Source organism: Spermophilus citellus (genome assembly GCF_964194105.1).
Source record: "Spermophilus citellus genome assembly, contig: SCAFFOLD_175, whole genome shotgun sequence".
In the NCBI taxonomy this organism is placed as follows: Eukaryota; Metazoa; Chordata; class Mammalia; order Rodentia; family Sciuridae; genus Spermophilus; species Spermophilus citellus.
The window spans coordinates 763,544-776,442 of NW_027672949.1; the positions used below are offsets into that span (position 1 = coordinate 763,544).

At 34.8% G+C, this 12,899-nt stretch overlaps 1 protein-coding gene across 1 annotated transcript in view; it reads left to right on the forward strand.

Annotated features, from left to right (window-relative positions):
* Positions 1 to 12,803, forward strand: part of LOC308640321 (ATP-dependent RNA helicase DDX1-like) — a gene marked incomplete at its 3' end in the record, with an annotated part of 36,984 nt that extends 24,181 nt beyond the window's left edge. The window contains 5 exon segments of the mRNA XM_081312280.1: positions 746 to 844; positions 3,480 to 3,569; positions 4,066 to 4,224; positions 4,228 to 4,254; positions 12,663 to 12,803. Coding sequence (XP_081168406.1) covers positions 746 to 844; positions 3,480 to 3,569; positions 4,066 to 4,224; positions 4,228 to 4,254; positions 12,663 to 12,803 — 516 coding nt within the window.
* Positions 12,804 to 12,899: the final 96 nt, after the last annotated feature.

A 12,899-nucleotide genomic window follows, 5' to 3' on the forward strand; every position in this document is an offset into this window, starting at 1 on the left:
TATATCCAAGTTTATTGAGCACTTGGCAAACTAAGCATCGAGTGCTTTATGTGTCTTCTCAATTATCACAACCATCTTGCAAAAACAGATGGTATTCGCCCCACTAAAAACTAAGAAAATTGAGGGGCTGGGGCTGGGGCTTAGTGTTAAAGTGCTTGCCTCGCATGTGTGAGGCACTGGATTTGATCCTCAGCACCACCTAAAAATAAATAAAGATACTGTGTGTTCATCTACAACTAAAATTTTTTTTTTTTAAATACGAAAGTTGATACTAAAAGATACCAGGGAAGTTAAGGTCAAACAGCTGAGTATGTTAGAACTGGGACTTGACTCCTGATTTTTTGTTTTGTTTTGTTTTGTTTTAGTAGTGGTTTTGGTAGTACTAGGGATTGAATCCTGGGCCTTGTGTATGCTAGGTAAGGACTATCTCCCAGACCCTTGAATACTGGTTTCATTTCAGAATATATGTTAATTTATCTGATTTTTTTAATGCTTAGAAAATACAAATTTTATATATCAGGCTTTTATAGTTAAGGTTGTCCACAATCAGTTGACAAAATCTTCACATTAATTTCCAAATATAATTTTATTATACAGCATTATCTATAGCTCCTTTTTTATAAATTGACTGTGACTACTTCAATATACATGTTTTTGTTGTAAGTAGACAATTATTGGTTGCCATTTTAAAGTTATTCTAATAGTTCTTCAGTTCTCATTAGGTGCTTCTTTTGCTATTTTGCAGGTTGATATTGTTGTAGGCACCCCAGGAAGACTAGATGATTTGGTGTCAACTGGAAAGCTGAACTTATCTCAAGTTAGATTCCTGGTCCTGGATGAAGCTGTATGTTGAAATGTAGTCATGCTTTCAAAAGAACTTTGCTTATGCTTTTTTAGATAAAATATGTAAAGTGAAAAAACACAATTCAGTCATGAGCTCACTAACTAAAGATAATAATAATTGTTAACAGTTTGGCCTATTTTCATCCATTCTTTATATTGATATAAATACAATTGATACCTTCAACACTCCAGCATATAGGCACAGGCAACTTTCTTGTTAGGATGCCTAAAGCTTAGGAAATAATGCCAAGAGTTAATAAGTAGGATGGCATAGCTTCCACATAGCAAACAAAACAATTAGTTATATGAGGAAAAAGTTACAGAATGGGAGATAATCTTTGCTAGCTACTTTGCTGACAGATTATTAATGTCCAGAATATGTAAAGAACTCAAAAACCTTTACACCAAAAAATCAAATAACTCAATTAGTAAATAGAATAGATACGTCTCAAAAGAAGAAATACAAATGGCTTGCAAATATATGAAAAAATGTTCAACATCATTAGCAGTTAGGGAAATGCAAATCAAAACTACACTGAGATTTTATCTCACCATTCAGCATGGTAGTCATCTAGAATACAAGCAATAATAAATGCTGGAGAGATTGTGGAGAAAAAGGAACACTTTTATACTGTTGGTGGGAATGTAAATTTGTATAACTACTTATGTAAGTCAGTATGGAAGCTCCTCAAAAGACTAGTCATGAAACCACCTTGCAACCCAGCTATACCACTCCGTGGTATTTGTCCTAAAGAGTTAAAGTGAACATACTACAGTGATATATGCATACCCATGTTTATAGCAGCACAATTCATAATAGCCAAACCATGGAACCCATCTAGGTGTCCATTAACAGATGAATGCATAAATGAAATAGTATATAAACACAATGGAGTTTTATTCAGCCATAAAGAAGAATGAAAGTATGTCATTTGCAGGAAAATGGATAGAACTAGAGACCATTATGATAAGGGAAATAAACTAAATTCAGGAAGTCAAGGGTTGTATATTTTCTCTCATATATGGAAGCTAGAGAGGTAAAAGAAAAAGAAAGGTAGGGGTGGATCTCATGAAAATCAAAGGGAGATCAGTAGAGGAAAGAGACCAAGGGGTGAGAAGTGGGGAGGAAAGGGGGAAGTGTTGGGGAACGATATTGGCCCAATTATATTTTTATATTGGGTGCATGTACGATAAGTAACAATTCCATCATTATGTACAACTGTAATGTACCAATAAAATAATGTAGAAAAAGAAAATTCAGAATATTCTATTAGAAAAAAATACAGTTGACACTTCATATTTGTACATCCTGTGTCCATTAATTCAACTAATTTTGTGTGAAAAATATTTGAAAATACTGAATAGGTATAGACTTTTTTCTTGTCAATATCCCTAAGTAGTATGGTATAATAACTATGTACATGGTATTTACGTTACGTTTGTTGTAAGTAATCTAGAAATGTTTAAAGTACAGGGAGAATTGCATAGGTTCTATGCAAATGCTATGCCATTTTATATAAGGGATTAGCATATCCATGAATTTTGCTATCTGATGGGGGTCCTAGCCAAACACCTGTGGATACTGAGTGATGACTGTATTATTTTCAATAGTTGAAATCAAAATTTAAGGAATTTGGGAATTTTTAATTGTATGAATATTTCATGTCATATTTCATGTCATTATTTATAAAAAAATTGAAGGCTATGTAATGATCTATTATGAAAATACTTCATGGGGCTGGGATTGTGGTAAAGCACTCACCTAGCACACATGAGGCTCTGGTTTTGATCCTCAGCACCACATAAAAATAAGATAAAGGTCATTGTGTACACCTACAACTAAAATAAATATTAAAAAAAAGAAACTACTTCATGGTTTATTAAACCACTTTCATTACTAATTATGTAGGTAGATTTATTATTTACTTCAACTATTTCTTTGTCATAGTTACAAAATGTGGACCATCTGGAAGAACATAAGTGTATTTGAGGCTTTTGAGGCATTCTTCCAAATTATTTTTAGGATAGCTTGAACTAGTTTTCTAACACTGGGGCTTTGCTTTTTATTTTTATTTTTGCAGTGCTGGAAATTGAACTCAGTGCCCTGAGCATGCCAGGCAAGTGCTCCTACCACTAAGCGATACCCCTAGCCCTGGCTTTTTAATTTTTTATATAAAAGTCATAGTCTTAAGGACATGTGTTAGGAGGTATTAACTCTTGTAGTCATTCTAAAATACTAGACTATGGTTTTGGATTGTTTATTGTAGATTTTCATGTGTAAGTAACAAAGAACTTGAAGTTGAATGTATGAATTGTCTGTAAATATCCAATAAAGATAAGCCAGGTGCAATGATGCATGCCTGTCATTCTAGAGACTCAAGAGGCTAAGGCAGAAGGACTTCACATTTGAAGCCAGCCCCAGCAACTTAGACCTTGTGACAGAATATATAGTGCTGGGGGTGTAGCTCAGTGGTAGAGCACCCCTGGATTCAATTGCCAGTACTGCAGACAATAAAAACAATCACTTGAAAAATAAAGGGATATGTATGTATATGGTTTTATTGCCTTTAAATTTGATTTAGAAAAGAAAGGTTTCAGTGTGGATTAAAACTTGTTTTTCTTTGCTTGTCCTGCAGGATGGACTTCTTTCTCAAGGTTATTCTGATTTTATAAATAGAATTCACAGTCAAATTCCTCAGATTACCTCAGATGGAAAAAGACTTCAGGTATGAAATGACTAATACAGTTTTTAAATACATGTAGTCAACTGTTAATGAAAAATCAAAAATTTTTTTGTTTTAATATTTTCTGATTAACTATTTATAAAACATTTTCTTTGTTATTGGACTAAATAGTATACACAAAGGTAACAGTCTTAAAAGCTGCTTTTAGAAATTTGAGGAAATTTCTTAGATGTTACAGAAGACTACAAGTTCAAAAAACCTTACAGAGCATTTTGGGTTTATTTTCCAGATTATTAGTACTGCTTCTTGTTTTAAGGAGAAATAACTTCAGCTATTGAAAAACAATTGCCTCCTTAGAAATTATTTCAGAAAATATTGCTCTTATTTTTCTCATCTTGTTCCCTTTAGGAGCATTTGAGAGGGAGAGGCTCTTGGGGGAGTAGGATAAATAGTAACCTGTGATTCTTGATTTTTAAAAACTTTTTATATTACTTAGTTTTTCTAAGTCCTTGAGGAATTTGTATTTTCTTATTCTTAGGTGATTGTTTGCTCTGCTACTTTGCATTCTTTTGATGTAAAGAAACTCTCTGAGAAAATAATGCATTTTCCCACATGGGTTGATTTAAAAGGAGAAGATTCTGTTCCAGATACTGTACACCATGTTGTTGTCCCAGTGAATCCCAAAACTGACAGACTCTAGGAAAGGCTAGGAAAAAACCACATTAGAGTAAGCACTTTATAATATTAGTATTTGTGGGGCTGGAGATGTGGCTCAAGCGGTGGCGCGCTTGCCTGGCATGCGTGCGGCCCGGGTTCGATCCTCAGCACCACATACAAAGAAAGATGTTGTGTCCGCCGATAACTAAAAAATAAATATTAAAAAATTCTCTCTCTCTCTCTCTCTCTCTCTGTCTCTCTCTCTCTCTCACTCTATAAAAAAAATATTAGTATTTGTGTAGAATAAAGCAACTCATAAATTAGTTAGCCTTGGACTCTTTAGTGCTGCTTAAGCCAATCAGATTTTGTACCAAAGAAAAGAGAAGTTCAAGACATTAAGTGTAAACCTTAGGCCTTTGAAAAGGCACTAAATAAATGATAAAGTAATAAATGTCATCCTTTATATTTCTCTGTATATAAAATTACTTTTGTGGGCTGGGATTGTGGCTCAGCGGTAGAGTGCTCGCCTAGCACGGGTGGGACCCGGGTTCGATCCTCAGCACCACATAAAAAATAAAGACATTGTGTTGTGTTCATCTACACCTAAAAAATAAATATTAAAAAAAAAAGAGGTAAGACCTTGGTCTTTCCTCCCATCAGCCATGAATGAGTAGTGTACCTGCATTTGGAGTATTACCCATTGCATGTTAAGTGTGGAATTTTCCACTTGTAGCATTATATCAATGTTCAGATTCTGGAACATTTCTGACTTTGAATTTTCATGTTAGGGATGCTCAACCTGTACTAACAACACATAGTATCAACTTTGTGAGAAAAATTATCACTAATAAATATAGGGGTGGTAGTTAAACTGTTCCTTTACTCATCCACTCATTATTAATTACCATTTTGGTTTCATTATACTGATTAATAATTGTTAGATTATTAGTACATTATCTATTCTACCTGTAGATAAATATACAAGGATGGCAGGTCTATACTCAAACAACTTTATGTTCATCAGTGTGAAAAACCAAAAGTGTTCAAAAGCAGCTTGTTGACAGAGTTGCTACTAACTGTTCTGAAGGTGACCCTGAGACAGTTTATGACCTCGCTTGCAGGAGAAGTTAATTGTGAGGGAAGGAAAATGGATTTGCATTCTTATGCTTATTGCCTAAGTCTTCACTAAGCTCTCTACCTCTCCCTGTGCATCAGTTCCATAGAGCTGCTGTAACAAAGCACCATGGACCCAGTTGGCTTAAATAACATGAGGGTATCTCTGAACATTTTGGAGGACAGAAACCATGTTTCCATGAGGGCTCCAGCAAAGCCTCCCTCCTGGTTTCTGGTGGCCCATGGCAGTCCTCGACCTTCCTTCCTTTCAGCTGTAAGACTCCAGGTCATCACGTGTCCTTCTTACACATGTGTCTCTGTATCCAAATCTTTTCCTTCTTTCTCTTAGAAAGACACCCATCATTAGATATAGGGTCCACCAAAATCTATTGTGACCACATCTTAACATCTGCTAAGACTTTGTGTCCAAATAAGGTCACATTGAAAGTATTGAGGATCACGTGTTTAGTGTGTCTTCTTGGGGAAACAGTTCAGCACCATCTCTCTCTCTCTCCTCTCTCCTCTCTCTCTCTCTCCATTCTCCTCTCTCTCTCCTCTCTTCTCTCTCCTCTCCCCTCTTCCCTCTCCTCTCTCCTCTCTTCTCTCTCTGATTGTTGCCTTATTTTTATCTAGTACCAGAGGGACCCTTGAGTTTTCTGGAACTTCTCTGTTTTCAGGCCCCTCTATTGTAGCAAAAGGCTATGGACCAAGTGGTAGGTAAGACTCCATCTGGGAAAGGGCCTGGCCAGAGCTGGGCACCGATGGGTTATGTGGTACGATCCAGCCTTCACAGCGTGCTCCCTTGTGCTCTGCTATTCTCTGTGCTGTAAAACCTAAGTGATAGCAATTGTCTTTATTTTTTTTTCTGTCTCACTCTCTTTTTCCTAATGAGCTTCCTGATAGCCATTCTGTGATACACCCCTTTTCATGATTGCTGTGCCTCCCCCATTGTCAAACATGGTTGTCTTTCTCTGCCCCCCATACCTCTTATTCATCTCTCTCTATTATATGATATCTCTCTAGCTAGTACATCATCATTTTATCTCCTCTTTGTTTCCCTTCATTGCCACCCAATCATTGTATGCTTTGTTTCAACTGCTGAGTGAGGTTGGAGCTGTCAGTAATGCCAAATTCATTTGTAGATTATCTTTCCAGGGTAGACTCACGGGAACTTGCTCCTTTGTCCTCATTATCTGTGGTGCTACCTTATTATTAATGGCACTCTTCATAACTGAGCTAACGGGCCCAAAGAGATAATCTAAGAGGACCAGAGTAAATGATGGGCATTGGTTTTTTAAAAAGCAGATATTTACTTTTCCCTCCAAAGGGGAACATGGAGTTCTTTCACTAGAAAATTTGAATGCACTTTTACTTACCTAGTGCTCTGGGACATGTCTGCTACCTGGAAGAGGTGTCAGTCAAGCTGAGACAGTTTCTGCCTCTCGTATTATAATTATTGTAGAATTTTTCACAATACCCTTGCTCCTTAACATATATTTTTCTATCTCTTTCATGAGAATCCTGGGTTTTTTTTATACTAGGATTGAACCCAGAAGTGCTTAACCACTAAGCCACATCCCAGCCCTTTTTATTTATTTATTTATTTTAAATTTTGAGATAGGTCCTTACCAAGTTACTTAGGGCTTTCTTAAGTTGCCTAGGCTAGCTTTGAACTTGCAATCCTCCTGCCTCAGCCTCCAGAGCCATTAGGATTATAGGAATGTACCACTGCACCTAGCTGAAAAACTTATATATATATTTTAAAGATTAGCAGGCATAAGATAAATTTCTTAAAGGCATTTAAAATACAATTTGTTGTATTTTAAAACTCTGAACCAGAGGCTTAAATAATGTTCAGAACCTATTTTGCAAGCCTCCTCCTTCTTTACTTTTTGCTCACTTGTTCCAGGAAAGTGTTACTGTTTCCTTTCTCTTAAGAGCCTCAGTTTCTTATTTTTCCTGGCTTTCATTTTTTTGTTTTTGTTTTTTTCTTTTTTTGGTACCAGAGGTTGAACCCAGGATTGCTTAACCACTGAGCCACATCCCCAGCCGTTTTTACTTTGAGACAGGGTGTCACTAAGTTGTTTAGAGCCTCACTAAGTTCCTGAGGCTGGCTTTGAACTTGTGATCCTCCTGCCTCAGCTTCAGGAGCCACTGGAATTAAAGGCAGATGCCACCACACCTGATGTATCTGGACTTCTTTTAAGGAGTGATTTTGCTACATAGATGCTCTTAGCCATCAATAGAGTCTTCTTTTAAATTTTTTTTTTTTTTAGTTGTGGTTGGACACAATAACTTTATTTATTTATTTTCATGTGGTGCTGAGGCTGGAACACAGTGCCTCTCATGTGCTACGCGAGCACACTACTGCTGAGCCACAACCCAAGCCCAATCATAAATAGAGTCTTATTCCCCAGCTTTACATATTATTCACCGTCTTTTGGGGGCATTCTTCACATTTTTCTAAGATTCTCCTGGCTCTTCTGTGCACTTCTTTTATGCCTGTTGGGTGTCCTCTTGTGTGTAATAAAGAAAGATGTGTTTTGTTTTTTTAACCATTGCTCTATTTACCCAATGTAGCCAACTTTTTATTTTTTTAAACAGGGATTAAACCCAATAATGCTTAACCACTGAGCTACATCCCCAGCCCTTTTTATTTAGAGACAGGATTTCACTTTGGAGCTTAGAGCCTGGCTAAGTTGCTGAGACTGGCTTTGGTTCTCCTTCCTCAGCCTTCCCAGCTGGTGGGATTACAGGTTTGTGCCACTGTGCTGGCTAGCAATTCTTTTAGTGACTCTCTTAAAGCAAGTCTCTGCAAAGGCTTTATAGTTTGACTTCAGCAGCAGGAATGTTTTCCACTACCCTGTATTTTCCAAGTCAACTGGACCAGCTTGGTCTCAAGGACTCTGTAATTTCTTCTGTCTACATAATGACTAGCCATGAATTTGCTTGAGTACTGCTAACTCTATCACCAATGGTGTTGAGTGCAGTGTTTTTATAATAACAAGGGAGTGGTAAATCGAGGTTTTCGGAGTCCCACGGACTTGGGGGTGAATCCCCATATTGTCACTGAATGGCTGTGTCACCTTCCTAAGCTGATGAACTACTCTGATGTTTAGATCTTCACCTGTGAGATGAAAATAACAGTTCCTCAGTCATGGGGTATCTGAGAGGATTACAAGTCACTCTTTCTGACTGTGTATGAGGAATGTTCTAGTAACACATGAAATAATTGTACTTGGTTTCTTTCTTAAATGAAGTGAAATGGAAGTCAAATATATTTCATCACAGAAAATAGGCTACAATTATGTTTTATATATCTTCTTATTATCCCTAGAATTCTCTCTGCTTAACATATAGATAGACAATTAGAGACAGCTATTTTAAATTATTGTTAATGGCTGTAAATTATTATTTAAAATATTATTATAGTAAAGAGGAGAGATCCTTAAGAATTATATGTTGAGTATATTAATAACATATATACCAAAGGAAAAATATGTTAAAAAGATAGCATATGCATGCTATTATATGCTATAAAACACTGGTTTACAATTGATAATAGCATATAATTAAAAATTTAAAATAAAATTAAGAAAAATCAAATTAAAACATTTACATTTCTTAAACTCTCAGTCACTAAAGAAAGAAATGGTGGTTAATACATTGTTTAAAGTTTTCTAAAGATATTGAATGTTTTAAAGAAATTTTATCTAGAATCTAATTAAGAAATATCAAATATTTGTGTGTGTATGCATTAGTATTTTTATTATTAGGTCTCGATTGACTGAAAGTAATATGACTTTTTACATATCGGTTCACAATAGGTTAATTTAACAAAGAATTAAACCTACTTAAATTATTTGTACTTTAACAAGTATTCTGACCACTTTTGCAAGCTATAAAATGTACACTATTCCTCTTCTTATTGGATTAGGAATCTGCCCTTACAACCTCATTTAACTTGACTTCCCTGTGGGCCCTTTTTCCAAATTTCTCATTGGACTAGGGTTTCAACATACAAATTTTGGGCGGGGAGGACACCATTTAGTCCATAACACTCCATAGGTACTAATATTCATCCTCTTTTAAAAAACATTCATTCAACCAAGGGTTCTCAAAACTTCAAATTAAAGGTGTAAGAAACATAAATTGACAGTTGAAATTTGCCGCAGTCCGGCTGTAGCAAAATAACCCGGGGGGTGACAAACAACTTGTGTACATTGATACAACAGGAGTGGGAGCCATTTATTGTACGACAGGAGGGGTATATATACATTCCACACAGCATATCTTAATTAACATAAACTAGATACAGCAGTCAACCAATAAGGAATCTCCACACTTATTGGTTCGCTGGCATTACTTCACAAACCACTCCCCCTGGCAAAATGCCAGGCGCCATCTTGACTTGTTTACAGACCCTAATGGAAATTCATAGACACAAAATATAAATTCAGAAGCTTCTCATGAGTGTAAACAGAATCAAGAATAAAGACAGCAAACTCAGACCCAGAAAGACACACGTCTACAATTATTGGCACAAAATATCAACCATGTATAATAAGTTAAGAGAAATAAAAGAGAAACTATAGATCATAAATAAAGATTTATAGAAGACCAGAAGACTTGAAAAAGAATCAGTGAAACTCTAGAAGTAAAAAATGATAATTGAAATTTAAAACTCAATGGATAAGTTAAGGAGCAGATTGAAAAGATTAGTTCAAGAAAGTTTGGAGAGCTGAAGTAGTAAACCAAGGATCCAAAACTTAGCACAGAAAAAAATGAGTGTAAATTGTGATGTGAATTAAAACTAAGAATAAAGTAAAAATGTCTAACATGTTTGTCTAGACTTTAGGAAGGAAATAATAGAGAAAAGGGGATATGGCAATATTTGATGAGATAATATTTGGCAGCTTCAAAAATTGTTGAAAAATATCCATCCCACACAGGAAGTCCAGATAATCAATCAATCAATCAATCAATATCTAAGTTATGAGGTTAAGAATAAGTAGAAATAAAATATTAGACAAAATTGTCATAAAAATTGTGTGATGCAATCAGACCTAAAGCATCTCTATTACTCAGGAAGATTGTAGATTCATTGATATGCTGCATACTTCATTAAGTATAAAGGTAAAAGCTATAGAATTACTAAAAATGAGCTGTACAAATACAATTATCAAAACAGTGGAGAGAAAATATTAGAATGGGGGAAAGGAACAAACCAAAATAAGGCCCAAAGTTATGGGAATACATATAAAATATCACAAAAGATAAAAGTGAAATATACTTAACAAGTATAAGAGAAAGATTGCTAGATTTATGAAAAGTAAGTAAATTAATACAGTGCTGTGCTATTTTTAAGATCTGCACCTTAAACTTAAGGACACGGGAAAGTCCAAAGATGATAGCAAGAAGCATATACAGCAAATACTTACTATCTCTCTACCTTTCCCCTGCCCACAGAAAAGAACAACAAACTGTCGTGGCTATAATAATGACAAATTAGACTCAACAGCAAAAATATATTGCTAGAGAGAAAACTGACTACTTACTGACAAAAGTTTCAATTTCCTAAGAGAACATGATGATTACAAATTTATATCTCTTAAATAACTTTCAAAACTTGGCAGAATTACCCACAGTCATTGATAAACCCATGGAATAAAGTAAAATGTTTAACACATTTCAGTAAATGACAGATTAAACGAAAAAAATAAAATAAACTACCAAAGTCCTAAATGTTATAATGTAAAGACTAACAAGACTGAATTTTTAGAAGTACAAGTAAAAAGTAGTTAGAAAATATCATAAAATGTCTGGGAATTAATCCAACCAAAGATGTGCAGCATCTATGTTACAAATTATAAAATTTTATTGAAAGGCAATAAAAGAAGCCTAAATGTGATTGGATAGGAAAAATCAATTTCACAAACTGACATTTTTATGAATTTGATTTACAGATATAATTCAATTTCAATCAACAGAGATTTTTCTGAAAATTGATAATTTAGGTCTAAAATTTATATGGAAAAAACAGATAAAGAACTGTCATGACAGGTTGGAAGAAGATTGAGATCAGAGACAATAGTCAATGTACTGATAGAATGTTCTATTGTTAATTTTAATGCTGGATTTAAACATGTCTGTTTTACCATTTTAGCCCTCAAGTTTATTTTATATACATTTTATGTTCATGTGCTCTATTTAACAATAAATTCTTTTTGGAAATTCATACAGTATAAATTTGAAACTCATTTATTTGTAGAGTCAACAACTAAAAAATAGCATAACTTAGAGGTATACATATAGATTTCTTACTAATAGTTACTTACTTTTGAAAACTAAAATGCATTTTAATATAAAAATAATACATGTCTAATTTAGATTATTTGGAAAATATGAAGAAATGAATAAAAAAGTCACTACAACCCAAACCATTCAGCTTGACCACCACGAATATTGCTATATGTCTTCTAGTCATTTTATCCATGAAGATGTGTGTCTGTCTGTGCATTTGTTTGTAAACTTTGATAAAATTATTGTATTATGTATTCATCTTGTGTTGTTTATTTTATTTGCCATTACAAATTAATATTTAATGTGCTTGGAACCTCATAAACTAGATTTTTTTAAAAAACAAAGGTACAGTGAAAATTATAATTGCTCAAGCAATTCTTTCAAGAAATAGCAATATTTTACAAAATAAAACTAGAAAACTCAGCAAAGAGGGCTAATATAGCAAGGAAAATGCCTAATTGTAGGGAATATGTATTTTCAGCTCCCCCTCCCCCACTGAAAAATGGCAGGGGATAAGAGAAGATGCATATCTCATCCATTGGGTTTAGTCTGAATTATAATACTTCCTACTACATATGACACTGAATTTGTTAGTTATTAAACATACTCTACTGTCATGTATATCTTAAAAGAACAAATTAAAAAACTAACAAAAGCTTTTATAAAAAAGGAAAACCAAAATACAGTACAAAGGGTTTTCCTCTGTGCTTCCCTTACAGAGACTGTTCCCAATAGTTTGCATAACAGATGCCATTATTTCAAATCCTGAGAAAGGGAATATTATATTGAACTTAATAGTATGACCAAACACTTAATACACTATGCTTTCATCTCATTACTAAAATCAGAATTATCTTCAAAGCCAGGGAATCCCCTGAGCAGTGTTCCAAGGGAGAAATTTCTAGCAGGTTGACAAATTCTTCCTTTGAGGTCCATATCTTTTCCTCCAGCTTGCAGAAGAGAATTACAGGCCTTGGGGTGGATCTGGTCCCCAGCAAGTTATTTTATAAATCCTCCAGTGCCAGTACCAATTGAGACTTTTCTACATGCTGTTTTCAGTAGGTGAAGTATATTCCTGTCATCGCCGAACTAGAAAGAGAAGGATGGTATTTGCATTGCCATGTTCCAATTCTGCCTTTGCCACTTATTGGCTGTTTGGTCACCATCAGTTTCTCAGCCTCCTCGGATCTCAGATTTTCCTAAATCTAGGAGATACAGATGGGTAAGCCTTCCTAACTAGGACTGTACTTTTTCAACTTCCCAAATGAGAGGTTGAAATGGAGTGTTAAGGCCACCAGG